General features: G+C 62.1%; 1 protein-coding gene across 3 annotated transcripts; it reads right to left on the reverse strand.

Annotated features, from left to right (window-relative positions):
• Positions 1-96: 96 nt before the first annotated feature.
• On the reverse strand, positions 97-13,001 carry MYO1G (myosin IG). 3 transcript variants are annotated; one of them, XM_019626552.1, is made up of 22 exons: positions 12,859-13,001; positions 11,384-11,592; positions 11,159-11,252; positions 10,294-10,459; positions 10,011-10,064; positions 9,400-9,495; positions 9,098-9,217; positions 8,334-8,543; positions 8,091-8,236; positions 7,567-7,681; positions 7,266-7,436; positions 7,001-7,071; positions 6,130-6,204; positions 5,851-5,983; positions 5,023-5,189; positions 4,518-4,725; positions 2,666-2,889; positions 1,982-2,126; positions 1,375-1,479; positions 1,099-1,212; positions 352-506; positions 97-268 (listed from the first exon to the last, which is right to left on the reverse strand). In XM_019626552.1, exons 1-22 carry the CDS (start codon positions 12,951-12,953, stop codon positions 112-114), a joined length of 3,030 nt encoding a protein of 1,009 aa, XP_019482097.1. In that variant the 5' UTR covers positions 12,954-13,001; the 3' UTR covers positions 97-111. The 3 variants fall into 3 exon arrangements, with proteins under 3 accessions (XP_019482097.1, XP_019482099.1, XP_019482098.1); XM_019626554.1 differs by lacking the exons at positions 97-268; positions 352-506; positions 1,099-1,212; ... (4 more) ...; positions 5,023-5,189; positions 5,851-5,983 and adding an exon at positions 6,424-6,593; XM_019626553.1 differs by lacking the exons at positions 97-268; positions 352-506; positions 1,099-1,212; ... (5 more) ...; positions 5,851-5,983; positions 6,130-6,204 and adding an exon at positions 6,330-6,593.
• Positions 13,002-15,598: the final 2,597 nt, after the last annotated feature.

Raw genomic sequence — 15,598 nt, forward strand, 5'->3', positions numbered from 1 at the left:
TTGGCACAGCCCGCCTGTGTGCACCCACAGACACAGCCTACTCAGGGTGCAGGCGCGTCCTTTATTGCCCTGCGCTGGGGGGTGGGGCCTGCGGGACAGGCTCCGGCGGGCTCAGCCGCTGGGCCACAGGAGCGTGAAGGCACCGCGGCTGCAGCGGAAGTCCGGCTCCGGCTGCTCCGGCTTGTGCTCCACCGACACCAGGCGCCTGGAGCCGCGCTGGTTGAGGGGGATGCAGTCGGAGACACGGACCTCCAGGGCACGGCCCTGCCTGCAGCGGGAGGGAGGGAAGTCAGCCTCCAGCGGGCAGCGGCGCCGGCGGACCCCCGGACCCCAGCCGCTCGTCTTGCTCACCCCTGACAGTGCGCCGCCAGAACGCCCACCAGCTCCCCGACGCGGTTGTCCAGCGGCGGCCGCGAGCGGTGCAGACACACCACTAGGTCGTCCTGGCCCCGCGCGTGCAGTACCACCAGCTGGTCCCGCCCGCTGGTCACGCTCAGCCCGGTCACCTGAGGGGGGCTCAGGGTCAGGCGGCGGGCGGCCCTTGTCCCAACCCTGTACCCCACGCGGGACCCAGCCTCTCGGAGCCCCGCCCCACTGTCTATCCCCCCAGGTCCTCTTCCTCCCTCTGCCACCGAATGTTCCAGAGGCGCCAGCCTGTGGGTGTGACCACCTGACTGTGGAGCTGACCTTCGTTTTCTGTCCTTTTCATTCCATACAAGTAGCTGCACTGGTCATGGCTACGGACCAGAGGCCCTCCCCCCTTGGACAGTCATAGGGACCTGGCCTGGACCCCTGCCCGGGGGTGCTTTATGCCCTTTGGGAACAGGAGCTGAGGTTCCAGGAGAGTGTGCCACAGAGCCAGGAGGGGGGCCCGGGCACACACGGTGTGGATGGGGAGACCCCCCCAGGTGGGCACAGGTGTGGGGAGAGGGACCACCTGGCAGGTCAGAGAATAGAGCAAGAAGGGGTAAGGGGGGGGCGCCCTCGGGCTGTTCAGCAGGGGAATGGGGAGAGAGGGGGAGCCATCCTGAGCTGAGGCTGTTCTAGAAACTTCAGGGCATCCCAAGTAGGCAGGAGGGCAGGGGCCCCCAAGCTCACCGCATCCAGGGGCACGGCCCGCATCACCCGGTACTGCCGGCTGGGCTCCAGCTTGTACAGGTGCAGGTCAGTGAGCAGGAGCGCGCGGTCCCGTCTCTTGTTGAAGCGATTCACCTGTGGGACAGACGCCCTTGGGGGTACCCGCCACCCGACGCCCCCTCCCCGGCCTGTTTTCTCTCTGCTGGGTTGGAGCTGACGACTTCCCAAGTCCCAGGAGCAGATGTGAGACCTCTGGGCTGGACTGGGCTATGGCCACCGTGCCCTCCGCCCACTCACCTTTCGGACGTGGCTGGAGAAGAGCACGACCCTGAAGCCGTCCTTGTCCCGAAGCGTCTTCAGGCGCTGAATGAACATGCCAGAGGCGGTGGGGTTGTCGGTGGCCTGAGCACAGATGGGGGCAGCTTGGGACAGGGTCTTGGGACCACGCTCAAATAACAGCGACTCTTGGTGAATGGCACAGCTACCCTATACCTCGGGAAACCAAGTCAGGCCAGGCGCCTGCCTCTGCTGGGTTCCCTGCAGGCCCAGTGCAGACCCTGCGGCCTAAGGTTCCAGGCATCATGTCTGTGCCCTCCGGCCCTGCTTGTCAGGCCAGGCCTGGACAGACGCTGAGAAGGCAGGGGCCCGAGCAACCTGGCTTCTCCACACGATGGCCACCTGGGCCGACCCTGCGCCCTGAGCCTCCGTCTCCTGCAGACCTGGGCCGGGGTGAGCTGACAGCACCCGCCAATGTAAGGGCCAAGGAGGGCCACAGCTGGGGTGCGGCACCTGAGGTCAGGGGAAGGGGAGCAGGAGCAGGGTGCAGGAGGGGGTGCTCGGCAAAGTCCAGGCCTCGGCCTTGAGGCCCCCTTGGCGCCCAGCCCCCGGCAACCCCAGCACTCACAGAGGACAAGTAGTCTTGGGACCAGGTCCGCCGGCAGCCCCAGTCCTGCCGTAGCTTCTGCAGGGCCCCCATGGCGGCCACCTTGGCCTTGATCTGGGCCATGTCTGAAGGGGGGATGTTCTTTACCAGCTGCCGGGCCCGCCACCTGGAGAGGGACAGACGTTCAGATGGGCCCCTGTGCAGCCCTCATCCTTACCCACGCCTGGTCCTGCCCCCCAGAACACACTTGAATGCCCTTTCATGTCCCTTCACCCACGGGAGACCAAGCCCCTCAGCCTGGCGCTGGCTGCCCTATGTGTCCCAGCCACCCCTCCCATTCTGAGCACACTGGTTGCTCTGTGGCCCTCTCCCTGGAGAACTCCTACTCAGCCTTCAAAGCCCAGCTCAGAGGCAGACTTTCTCCCACTCCCTGCACCTGGCCCACCACCATCCCCTGAAGACTCCTCTCAGGAGACTGAGGCCTGTGTCACCTCTGTATGCCTAGCAGGGTGCTGGGGATGGTAGGGCTTTGCCCCCGACTGTGGGCATGGGCAGCTGGCTCATGTACACAGCCCCTGCTGTGCCGATTGTCCAGTGGGGCTCATGTGTCTCTAGGCAGCCCCAGGGGTTCCAGTGACCAGATCCAGGTGGTCAGTGTGCGCTGGCCTAGTGGTAAAGAGTGAGGGGATGGCCCAGGGCACGTACCTGCAGAAGAGCGTGTGGCAGGTGTCCTGGAAAGGCTGTAGCACAGCAGGGGGCAGCGGCCAGACAAGGTCGCGGCCATAAAGTGGGGGCTGCCGTGCTGCCTGGAACCGCCGATGCAGCTCTGCCAGGTGAGCGCGCACCTTGTGCCTCCGGAACCAGCGCATGATCGTGTAGACAGCCCGCAGTCGCCGGCAGCGCCACCGTGCCAGTGTGCCCCGCCATGCCTTGGGGGACCAGGTGGACACTGGGTCACGCCCAGCCAGGTCCTGCCTCATCACCCCATCCCCGCCACCCCCCACCCCTGCCTGCTGTCCTGTCTTTCCTGCTGGTCTCTGAGAAAGCCATCTGTCCCACCTACTGGCAGTGGGCGCTGGGTGGGGTGGAACCGCCCCTTGGCACCTGGTAGCCACTTCCCTGGCTGGAGGTTGGTTCCAAGGGAGTGGCCCTGCCTAACTCCTAGGAAAGAGCTGCTCTGTCGATTCAAGCCTTTTAAGCTGAGACCTTGAACAGCTGGGGACTCCCAGGTGCCCCCAGGGAGAAAGTATGTGACAAGAGGCTGGGGGCAGAAGCAGCCCCTTTCCCACCTATGAAGGGCAACTGCCAACTGTCCCCCTGGAATCTGACCTGGTTGAGCTATAACCAACCTCCCACTCCCAAGAGAACCTGAGATGGAGGGGCACCCCAAGAATGCAACCATCAAAACCCAGACCAGAAACCTTACAAGGCAGGCAGCCCAGAAGACCCACAGATTCAAACAGACTTAAGCAATGTCACATGGCTGCAATGTCAGCTTCCTGACTCAGGCAGGAGACAATGGGGGAAGTGTGGTGTCACTGGGGATGGCATGACAGCAAAAAGTCAGCATGAACTTTCTAAATCTGTTTCTGTGATGACGATGTCGTGTCATGTTCTCACAGGCAACCCCGGTGATAGAGGTATAACTAAGGGCAGTGTGTCACCACCGATGGGATTCTGGGTTTTTAAAGATGAAATGGGTAATAGTGGGACACTTGCAGAAATCCGAATGCTGCCCACATATTGGATACTCAGATGTATAGGTTATATTTCAGTGTTAGATTTCCTAAGTGGCTCGGGACAGCCAGGAAGTGAATGCCCTTGCTCTAGGATGGGCCTGCTGAAGTATTTAGGGCTGTTATTACTTTATGTGGGTCAGGAAAAATACAAACATATACACACAGGGGTACCTGTATGTGTGTGCGGAGAGAGACAGAGATGGGGCGACAGAGACGGGGTAGGGAGCACATGACTGTCACAATCCAGGTGGGCAGTGATCAGTGTACGAATCTTTCTGCTTTTCCGTAGGTGTGCAATGTCAAACATAAAAAGCTACGGGGAGAGGTGGGAGAGCCCTTGTCCGCTGGAAAGACACACTGAAATTATAAGTGAAGCGATTTGCTTCAGGAGAACTGGGATAGAGGTGCAGGCATCTGTGCGAAGCCACGCTGGTCACCAGCTGGCCGGGGACGCTGGGCAGGGGGAGTGTGGGACTTTTTAGTTCACCATTCTGCATCCTTTTCTCGAGGTCTGAAATCTTCCAGAATCAATAAAGAAAAGAAGGAAAAAAGAAAGAAGGAAGCTAGATTCCTGAACATCTTGTTTTGAGCACCTGAGTGCCCCTGGGCCTGAAGCTGGTGGCCACAAGGGTGAGGTGACCTGAACCAAATTCGCTTTTTGCTTAAGTCAGTTTCAATCGTGGTCTGTCTTCTATTAGTGAGCGGGCTCTCCTGCCACACTTGGAAGTAAGTGTGCCTGTGGGCCTGTCAGTCCCACTTTGGGCGGGGCAGACCCCCCCCCCCCACTACCCAGCCGTGGGCTCCGCGGCTGGCCGCACCTTCTGCAGCAGTAGCACAATGATGGGGATGAGGCGCGCGCGGCTCTGCTCCAGCGTGACCAGTGTCCGGGGCGAGCGGATGAAGAGCTTGCTGTGGCCAAAGGCCACATCCCCCAGCAGCCCATGCTGCTCCAGGAGGGCGCTCACGGCCGCCCGGTCGGAGCCCAGCAGGTGGTTGGGCCACGTGTATTCACAGGTCATCTTGTACCTGTCACCGCAGGACAGGGTAGTGGGCGCCAGGCCCTGGGGAGTGGAGGTGTGTGGAGCCGCGCCCCCAGCTGCCCCTCCCCCACACATGTCATTCAAACCTTAATCCCGCCCACGCCATTCCCAGACCACGCCCCCTCGCGTGTCGCCGAGGGTACCCGCTGACTGTCCTGGGATCACAGAGCCGACCTCCACTTGCATCGATGCCTGAGAAGCTGCTTTTGGGGGCCCCTGCCCTCCCCACACCCCTTGGATTCCACACGGGGACGTGGCCCACCAGGACAGGAGGCTGGCCTACCTGAGCAGGAATCGAGGGTAGGGCTGACGCGAGGCGAAGCCGGCCCTGCGGACTCTGACGTTCTCCAGCAGCCCCAGGTACGCGACCTGGTGGCGACAGTGGCCCTCGTCCAGCCTCGCGGCCACCTTGTCTTCATTGGGCTTGATGCAGCGCACGTAGAAGGGTTCCTGGGGAACAGAGGATGCTGGGAAGGCCGGTGTCACAACGCCACAGCGACTGGGCAGGGGCAGCAGGTGAGCTCAGGTGTGCCGCCTCTGTCCCCCGCTACCATGGGCCTAAGGAAGAGGCTCTTGTGGTGGGAAGGGGAGGCCCAGGGGTCAACGGCGGGCCAGGAGGAGACTGGGGGGCAGGGGACGGCGGCCAGAGCTGGGCAGGCATGAGGCCGTGGTGGTGTGGGGGGCCCCAAGCTGGAGGCCCCGCCCTTCCTCTCAAGCCTCTGGACGGTCTGCTGTTAGGCTGGTCCGGGCATCCCCTGCCTGCCCCTTCTGACTTTGAGACCCAAGCTCCACGAGAACCTCGTGGCCTCTGCTCTCCCTGTGGCCCCAGCTTCCAGAAGGTAATGCCAGCTGCTGGCAGGGCCTAGGCTGGGCCAACCAAGTTCCGAGCAGTCTCCCCTGGCCCCTCCCCGCCCACGAGGCAACAGGCCAGGGGAGGCTGGCTCCGGACCCATGTTAACTTGAGCCTCCTGTGCACTGGTGGGTCCCCTCCCCACTGGAAGCAAACACCTCCTTCCCGTGATGTGCAGAGGCAGTTGGGGGCCCGACTTGACACCCAGGCACAGACAGAAGGATCTGGAAGGATCCAGGGTGGGCTGGGGCCAGGTGGTACCTTGGAGGCCAGGTTTTCCACCAGGGCCACCATGGAGTTCTTGAAAAGTGTGCCGGCCGTCAGGGGGCGCTTGGTCACCTCTGTGATGTCTTGCTGCCCGTCTGGCCACATGGCCCGCAGGGTGGGGTCCGTGCTGTGGACACAGGACGCATGCCTAGCTGCTCTCAGGGAGGGCAGCCCCCACCCCAGCTCGGCCATTCGTAAGCTTCCTGGCCATCAGACGGGGGTCAGACCTGAGCGTCTGAGGGCCCTGCCAGCCCGAGCCCCAGGGCTGCTCACCTGTTGTACAGTAGCCGCTTGAAGTCCTGGAAGAGGGCGTCCCTGTTCTTGTCAATGAAGCCCTGCACTGAGTACCTGCGGGCGGGACAGGCGTGAGGGGCACGGGAGCCCTCGGCCTCCTCCCACCTGCCTCTGTCCTCACAGGTCACCTCACTCCCTTCCCTCTCACTCCTGAAGATGAGCCCAGGGGTTGTGCCCATTGAATCCTGCTCTAGTGCATACACGCTGTGTGACCCAGGACAAGTTACTAAACCTCACTGTGCCTCAAGGTACATCACACGCCCAGAACATTGCCTGTGTATCAAGGACTGCAGTTATGACCAGGAACCCCCGGGTCATTGATCCTGTAGCACTGAGAGCCACATCCTTGTCGTGTCCCTTGATGGCTAGACAGCTCAGGGCCACAGTCGGCCCACGTGCAGCCCTGCACAGGCTCAGGACACAGGATCGGACATCCAGTTCTCCTGTGAGGGACACACGCATCACCTCAAATCCTCTTTGGGGTGAGCCATGTGACAGCTTATCATGCGATTTCTGAAGGACACCCCGGGCCCGGGTACTCTGGGCGGGGCCTGAGGACCAGGGGCTTGTTAGAAATGCAGCCTGTGGCCCTTCTGTCTTGGGCGCTGACCTGCACCTTACAGGACGCCTTGCTCACAATGTGAAAGAACCAACCCTGGGCTCAGAGCAGAGGCTCCTCATGGCTGCCCCTGGGGTGGGGCCCAGATGTGGGCATTTTTTAAAGCTCCCCAGAAGATTCTGTGATGCGGCCAGGGCTGAGAACCACTATCTTAAAAGCCCTGTGGTGAAGGGCATGTTTTCAGTGTCTTAAAACAGGGGGGAGGACCAAGGGTGTGTTGGGGGGCCTTACGTGACGTCTCCTGCATAGTGCTTGATCCGGAAGTCTCGGCCAAACTCCATGGTCTTGTCTGTGGGGCAGAGCTGGTGGGGGGGAAGGGAAGGGGACAGGCCAAGGTCAAGGCACAGAAGGGGGGTGTCTGTAGGGAGAAGGTAAGCCGTCCTGCAGAGGAGGCCCCACTGAGACCGGCAGTGTGGTGCCTGTGGGGCCTGTGCCAGCACCAGGGCAAGCTGGGGACATGGGAGTGGGGGTGACCGAAGGGGGCGGGGGGGGGCACCTGGCGGCTGGTGTAGTGTGGGTGGTGGCGGTGGTGCGTGTCCAGGGTCTGCAGGAAGATCCGGTCGGTGATGGTGCCCGCGGTGCTGCAGGCCTCGTCCAGCACGGCCAGGATGCCCCGGTGGGGCCGCTCCACCAGGTCCACGATGGTGGCGTTGTTGAAATACTCCACCTGGGACAGAGCAAGCAGGGTGGCTCCTAGCCCCACCGGTGGGCCTCTCCGCCACCAGCCTGTTCTGTGCCCGGCGCAGCTCCCCACTTCTCCCGCCAGGGCCCGCGGTGCCCAGGGGTCCGGCACTCACGGTCTGCCAGGCGATGCCTTCCCGCTCATACTCCTCCTGCTCCTGCTTCAGGATGAGCTGGATGAAGAGCTGCTGTAGCTTCTCGTTACAGTAGTTGATGCAGAACTGCTCGAAGCTGGGGGTGGGGCCTGTAAGTGTCCAGCCGCCACCCACCACGGGCTTTCACTCCGTGTGGAGTGAGGGCAATATGGCAGCCTCGCCCTAACCAGCTCCCCTGGCTCACCTGCGGGGTCCGGGCCAGGGCCCCAGTGGCCTCATTGTGGGGTGCCTCTCTGCGCTGGGCCTCACCTTAACCCCCAACCCCTACTTTTGGCCACACGCTCATGGTGAGGGAAAGTGAGCCAGGGATTTTGCCTTCCTAGGCACCACTGGACGGGTGGCACCGCTGAGGCAGGCTTGGGGCATGAGCCTGGGGTCAGGGACCAGCTAGGACAGACACCAGACATCTCATTCCTCGCCCAGCCGAGCTCCCCGGGACTGAGGTTGGGGGACAGAGCATGAGGTGTAGTGGCCGGGCCACCCACCTGTTGACAGGGAACACTTCAAAGCCGTAGATGTCCAGCACACCAATGACTGTGTCCTTGCCGTCCTTCCGGGGGTCCCGACCCCGGGCTTCCATGACACTGTTGATCCGGTTCACCACCCACTCAAACAGCCGCTGGTACACTGCCTGGGGAGAGGCCAGGCTGCTTCTGGCTGCCTCTGACCCTGCCTCCTCCAGGAAGGCCTACTGACGATTCCCCCCACACTGCCTGTCCCTGGAGTACCTTGGCACAGGCGTCCCGGGCGTAGCTGGCCTCGGCTGCAGTGTGGCCCTTCTCAATGACTTCCCTGCCTCCCGAGGCCACAGTGCGAGCCAGCAGGCAGCGCAGCACCAGCTCCCGGGGAGTGGCTGTCAGCTCAGCCATATGGTCCACGAGCTGGTCCTCAGCCACGGCCAGGTGCCCCTCCTCCGTCTCCACAAACTCGATGTTTCCCTGGTGATGGGGGAACCAGGAAGATTCAGGCTCCACGTCCCAGGACAGCCTGCATGCCTTTCCCCAGGGGATGAGGAACGGAAGCAGGGAGACTGCCAGGGTAGTGGGAGGGGCACCAAGCAGCCCAAGGCCTCCTGCCAAGAACATCCCCTGAATGACCCCACAGCATCCTCTGGAAGCCAGCTGTGTGCTACAGGCTCCCCTGCTACCCAGGAGAGATTAGAGGCTCAGAGGAGCTGGGTAACCTGCCCACAGCCATGCAGCTCTTAAGGGACAGAGCACGATGCTCGGCTTACTAGCCTGGACTCCCCTTGCCTGGGCTCATCTACCAGACGTGGACTGAGCACCTCGCAGCCTAACCAGTCACGTTCTGGACACACGATGCCCATGGCTCAGGACCCGGTCTCAAGGGAGCTCACAGCTGAAGCAGCTTGGCTTCAGCAGAGGGAGGAGTGGGCCAGCTTTGGCTGGGTTGTCAGGGGACAGTCTCCTCCAACAGGGGCAGCTGGGCTACAGCATGTGGGTGGTGCCCCAGGCCTCGCTGTCAGGCTTACCAGGTGCAGTATGGCAGCCAGGATCCGGTGCACGGAGCCCACCTCCTCAGCACTGAAGCCAATCACATGCATGGCCTCCACCACCGCCTGGTGGTGGCACCTCTCCTCACTGTCCGAGGCCTGGGGAGAAGGGGGTCAGCACCCCAGTGAGGCGTCAGCACCTCCACCCAGCGTGCATGCTCACCCACTGCACCCCGTCCCCATAACTGAATGCCGCTGACTCAGGGCCCCGGCAGTCCCGCCACCCTGGGCCCTGTTGAAGCTGTGACCAGCAGCACCCAGGGCCCCAGAGCCCCACTCACACTGAGCCCCGCGCCCTGCCGGGTGAAGCTGTAGAGGGCGGGGTTTCTCTGCAGGTGCAGTTTTTGCAGCTCTGAGTCCTCGCAGCCCCGCAGCACCTGGAGAACACACCTGTCAGGCCCCTCCCACACATGCTGGACAACACAGAGGACACATCCTTCCATCGTCCTTGACCCAGCAAACCATGGGAGCTCAGTGACGGTGCAGATCCTGCCCGAGGACAGGGAGGACCCACTTCAGGGCCAGACATGGTTATTCACCACACGTGCTCGGGGAGAACCCACTTTGGTGGGTGAATAGACACTACTGTGTCCAGACTGAACTCACCTCAATGGGTCAGACATGGTGTAGATATGCCTGTGTCCCAGAAGACCCCACCTCAGTGGGTCTCACCCAGTGTAGACACCACCGATGTCCAGGTAGAACTTACTTCAGTGTCAGACAGGGGCAGGCACCACCCACATCCATACAGAGTCCATCTCAGCATCAGACATGGCTGTGTCCAGGGAGATCCCACCCCAGGGAGGACAGTGCAGGGGGGGGTGGGGAATGGACTGTGGGCAGGTGATGAGAAGGGCTGCCCTGTTGGCCGCACCTGGCTGCCTTGGCTCACCTGGTAGAAGGCATGGAAGTTCCTCTCGCCCACGTGCTGCTTGAGGACCCGAGACTGAGGAGAGAGGGCAGCTGGACCCAAGCTTGGGTAGCAGGGACTCCCCAGGGGGCCCGCCCCAGAGCCCCAGGGCATTACAGGCAGGGGGGTGGTGGGCCTGGCCACAGGGGGAGTCCGCCCTGGGAGCCTGGGACAGCAGAGAAGGTCTGCTCCCTTCCCCGGACCCCAGGCCTGGGAGGTCAGTGTGGCCGGGCAGATCTGCACCCTGGAGGCCTGCGCAGCCCACCTTCTCCAGCAGGTAGCTGTGGATGTGCCCCCCCACGGGGTCTCCTTTGAAGTCGAAGTTGATGTCCATGTACTTTCCAAAGCGGCTGGAGTTGTGGTTGCGGTTGGTGCGAGCGTTCCCGAAGGCCTCCAGCACGCAGGTGGACTTGAGCAGCACGTCCTTGACCCTGCTTGGAGCCAGAGCGGGCTATGGCACAGAGGCCTCCCATGGGGACTGCACCCCCATCCAGCGTCCCCGACTGAGGCCTCACGCTGCCCTTTGCAGGCCATGGAATGGCCCTTCACCCTGAGATGCTGGGAGAGACGCGGGCCAGGGGCCTGTACTGGGCGTGGTCACCTCTTTGCCTTCCCAGACCTGCAGTGAGGACCGGGGTCTGGACGCTCTGCCATTGACCTCCAGCTGCAGGGGGAGCAACTGATGGACACATGTGCTCAGCAACTTCTGTCCCCCCAAACTCCACCTCACCCCGTGTTGACAGGAAGAGTGGGCTCCCACACAGGAAGCTGTGAGCAGCTGGTAAGCAGCCAGACGACCCTGATTTCCGGGTTCCTAGCCTAAACCCCAACACCTGGCTGGGCACCCTGGGCCCTCCTGGCTGGCCGGCCAACTTCTCCACTCTGTCCGGTGCCCCATGAGTGGCCCATCTGTTGTCCCTCTGTCCCTCACCGCCTTTCCGTCCCTAGTGGCAGGGCGCCCCTGCATGGGCCTTGCCCCTCTATGGTCGAGGTCCTGGGTTGGGGGCACCTGGAGTCTTCCTGACAGCTGAGCCCCGGAACTTGGCCCGAGCTGGCTCAGTCACACCTCCTGCTCCGCCTTCGGGCATGAGGCCCAGGGCCATCCCTGCCCCTGCCCCGCCTGCCCTCACCTCTCCACCTCGGCCCTCCGGCTCGGGTTGGTGACGGCCGCGATATATTGCATGATGTGCTTGCTGGCTTCTGTCTTCCCTGCCCCACTCTCCCCTGCCGGACAGACAGTCAGAATTAGCAGCCATCCCCCTTTGATGAGTCCCCTGTGCACACTCCACCCTGGGTGCTCCGGTCACCCCCCATCTCTGACAAATGAAGACGCTGGGGCCCAGGCAGGTAGGTACCTGAAATAACAATGCAGGTGTCCCTGGACCTGCGTTTCATCGCCCTGTAGGCGGCATTGGCCACGGCGTACAGGTGGGGTGGCCGCTCGTAGAGCTCTCGGCCCTGGTACCTGGCGATGGCCTCGGGCCCATAGAGGGGCAGCTCCTGGTAGGGGTTCACAGACACCAGCACCTCGCCGATGTAGGTATAGATGCGGCCTTTCTCGAATCTGGCGTGGGAAGGCAGGCCCTCAGCACCGGGTCCTGGGCGTGGGCCGTGGGCCTCTGGAGGCCCTCGGAGGCCCTCGCCCACCCAGGGGCTGAGCACCGAGAGCCGGGAGGGTGGGCCTGAGTCTTCCTGGAGCCCCCCCACTGCAGTGTAGGGTTGGGGTCCACACTGCTCTCCACAGGGGTCCTGATGTCACAGGAATCGTGACCCCCCCATTTTTTGAAGGGATCAACGTGCCCAAGGCCACACTGGGCCACACAGAGCCAGCAGGTAGGGCGACAGCTACCCTGGGAGGCGGAGGAAGGAGCCTGGTGTGCTTCCTGTCTCAAGGCCTCGGCGGGAACCCAGAAGCAGAAGGGGGCCACGCCCAGCCCCACCCAGGTGGCAGGTCTGGGAGGGGTGCAGGGACAGAGGCCGGAGCTGCCCCTCCCAGCACATCCTGACTCATCAACCCGCCCTGGGCCCCGCGGGGGGGGGGGGGGGGGGGGGGGGGGGCCTGTGTCATCCCTCTCTTGACCTTTCTGCCCTGGGGGAGCACTGGTCTGCCTGCTCCCCTGGGTGTCTGGGACCTTCCCTTCCCCTGCTGTCCATCTGGGTTCCTCTTCCTCACTGCGTGTGACGCGGGAGTTCCCTGGCAGCCCCTCCACACCCTCTTAACTGCCACCTGGGACCAGCTCCGAGACACTCTCCCATCTGTAAGCTGCGTGGCCCAGGGCCCACCCAACGTCCCATGTCAGAGTGGAGATGGTGATGCCTGTGGTAGGCTGGTTTGCAAGAGTGAGGTGGTCATGCTTAGCTCGATGCCCCAAACAAGAGCTCACTTCTGTCCCCTGACTCCAGCAGTCTGTGCTCCAGAGGTGAAGCCAGCTCCTGGCCGTCACCCCACGTCAGCCCCGAGTCCCTGGTCCTCCCTGCCCTCCGCCTTCCTCCACAGGAAGTCAGGCCCCATGCCACTTTACCAGCTGTGCCCTCAGCACCCCACGCGCCCGACATTCAGCTCAGCTTGCCATCTTCCCTCGGAGCCCCTAGGGCTCAGCAGGGCCCCACGAGGGTGACGGGGCATCCACCCTGTCTGAGTGCCGGAAGGCACCAGTTGTGTGGGAGGCAGGGGTCCGGGAACCCGCTCCAGGACTGACCAGCCGCCTGGCCCTGAGGGGAGTCCTGCCTGCGCCAGGACCCTGCGCTCACTGACTGGTCAGGGGCTGATTATGCAGCCCCTGGCCCCGCCGCTAGAGACCAGGATGAAGGGCCAGGGCCCTGGGCCCACCTGAGCTTCAGGTTCTCCATGAAGTCCTCCATGGTCACATGGTCCAAAAGCACGAAGTCCGGTTTACCGCACTGGGGGTCTTCCTCATCCTCCATCCTGCTGCAGGGAGCACCCAGTGCAGGTTCCCCGACTGACAGACTGATCTGCGCAGAGGGGCGGAGGGAGCAGGCCCGCCTACTGACACAGCCTCCCTGCCACCTCCCCTGGCAGGGGGGGCAGGGGGGAGGGGGGAAAGCAGGAAGTGGGTTCTGGCCCCGGGGAACTGCCCTCCCCACTTGCCACTCCCTCCCAAGGGGCTCTGACCCACTTCCTGGTCCCCAGCCTAACGGATGCTCTGGAGGGTTCTTGCTGGCCCCTTAGGGAAGTCTACCCCTCACCCTCAGCCTCGGACGTGGTCCCCAGCGTTGCCAGCAGGGAGTCACCTGCCAGGCTGTAAGGGCAGATTTCCTGACTGGCCCGGTCGCAGACCTCAGTGCTGGTGGATTCGAGGGTAGGTGCCTTGTACCCTGATAAAAAGTGAGAAAAGCCCCTGAGCCTCTGGGGCGGGCCCTCGGCCATAGCAGTGCTTAGGGGTGGACACCGCGCCAGGATGTCAACGACAAAACCAGCTTCACGTTGGACCTACCACATGGCCTCATCTGGACTCATCCTGCCCATCGGCAGTCCCGGCCCTGGGTGTTCCCCAGGGGATTCCTGCAAGTGCGTGGGATCCACAGAGCTGTCCCATCACCAGGAAGCCCCCTGTCACCTTGCTCTTGGGCCAGGCAGCACTTGTAGAAGAGGCTCAGGTTTATCTCCAAACGGCAGTCCTGACCACAGCATCCTCCATGCGGGCAGTTCTTGCCCGTCCTGCCTCCAACGGGGCCAGGTTCCCCCGTGACTTTGAGACTGCACTCAAAAAGCTAGTTTATTTAACAATTGCCTTTCAATCAACTCACTTTTTAGGCTTTGAAATGTTTGATATGCAAGTTAATGGTTTTACCCCTCAGACACCTTATTTTTATTTGTTTTATTTTTAGCTGAGCCATCCTGCCACCTGATGGCAGCTCAGCTCGGGCCGTGAATCAAACCGGTAATCCTGTTGCTCAGAGCTCAAACTCTTGAGCGAGCTGTTAACCAACCGAGCCACTCGCCGGCCCTCCCCTCAGACATAACGAAAGGACTTATTCAGGTGCCCACTGTGCAGCCTGGGCCAGATCCTCTCATTGGGAGGGGTATTGGGGCTCCTCCAGGAAAACTGGGGTTTCACTGTCGCAGCTCCAAAGGAGCCCCCTCCCCCCACCGGGTTCTTTCGCAGGGCTTTCCAAAGCTGAGAACCTGGGTTTCACTTCCCCAAACCTCTGGGCCAGCCATCTGGGTTTGTTAATGGTGAAAGGAGCGGGCTGTTCATGAAACCTCAGGGACAGAGACCTGAACCTGGTGCCATTTCCAGCAGTCACAAAGTAGTTGTTTGGGGTTTTTTTCTACGTAAAAATGTGAAGACCATTCTTAGAGTGGGGACTGGCCCATGGGTGGTTTGCCAGTCCTGGCTTTAGAGCTGCTGCTCTGACCTTGAGTGACCTTGTCCCCATCTACCACTTCACTTTATCTACAGGCTGAGATTTCCCTTCTTGGGTGTGGCTGCACCTCTGGGCGGCCTCAACCTTGTTTCAGGCAGGACAATCGGGCAGAAGTGGTGGTGGACAGAACAGGTGGATGGGTGTGTGTGTGGGGGGGGGGCGGCGCCCAGGGCTGAGGGCAGCAGTGTTGCTCTCCTTATCTCATTCGGATCAGTTTCAAGTGGCCTCTGCAGCAGACCCTGGTCCCCTTGTTTCTCAGCTTCCCTACACAACTGCACACATTTAGGGTTCACACCCCATCTCAAGGCACGCTGTGGGCTTAGCTGCAGGAAAGGGCCCCGCCAAGGTGCCCTGAAGGCACTGAGGAGAGGCTTGGGGGCCACCTACCGCTCTCCCTGGCTATCGGGAGGGGTCAGGAGGGCTCCCCAGTCTCAGTTCTGATCAGAGGTGAGCCTTGCCACCCGAGCCTCAGGGTGTGGCTGCTGTGACTCAGGGTGCAGGCATCTTGGGGTTCACTGTCACTAAGAAACTGAATGTGCAAGTGGTCGAGTCAGCGCTGGCATGCTGACACTCCCGGCGACTCTGAGCTAGGAGGGTTAACTAGTGGTGCGCCCGTCAGTGGGTTGTGACCGGGTGCTTTTCAAATAAAAGATTCTGTGAGTGCATCACTTCAGAAGATGCCTAGGAACGAGGACGAGGCACAGCCCCTCAGACCCACACCTGTGAGGACAGCAGGAAGCGAACCCATCCCCGGATGTCAGGGCAAAGCTCCAGGGACAGGCCTCTTGGCACCCCCACCGTTTACAAAGGCTGGGGGGGGGGGCGGGGAAGCATAAGGTCACCAGGGCCCCTCCAACTAGGCTCAAACTCCCTCCAGGCAAGTCCTCCCCAGTTTGTATCCAGTGTAGGGAAAGGAGGAAAGCAGACGCTGGACTGAAGCACACATTTCAAATCCTGTTTATTAAACGTCCCTTGTTTCTCATTCAGATGTCAGAGGGGCCAGGATCCTTGTTCCGGAGGCAGACGACACAGCATCCAAACCTGGGGTCAGAACGACAGTTAGACAAGCACTCCAGGCCCCGAGCCGCCCACAACCCGGCCGACCCAGGAGTTCCTGACTCCTCCTGAAGGGGAGAAGGCAGGGCCCGGACCGACCTGCTCAGGGAGGTGAGGCTCCAAGG

This window comes from Hipposideros armiger, unplaced genomic scaffold, assembly GCF_001890085.2.
Source record: "Hipposideros armiger isolate ML-2016 unplaced genomic scaffold, ASM189008v1 scaffold_685, whole genome shotgun sequence".
Lineage (NCBI taxonomy): Eukaryota > Metazoa > Chordata > Mammalia > Chiroptera > Hipposideridae > Hipposideros > Hipposideros armiger.

Excerpts from the sequence above, each read along its gene's own strand:
- MYO1G (XM_019626552.1), bottom strand. The coding sequence starts at position 12,953 with ATGGAGGATGAGGAAGACCCCCAGTGCGGTAAACCGGACTTCGTGCTT. Across the intron at positions 4,726-5,022 it reads TACCCTCGATTCCTGCTCAG|GTACAAGATGACCTGTGAAT; the intron begins GTAGGCCAGCCT and ends CTGCGGTGACAG. Across the intron at positions 2,127-2,665 it reads TGCCACACGCTCTTCTGCAG|GTGGCGGGCCCGGCAGCTGG; the intron begins GTACGTGCCCTG and ends GTCCCTCTCCAG.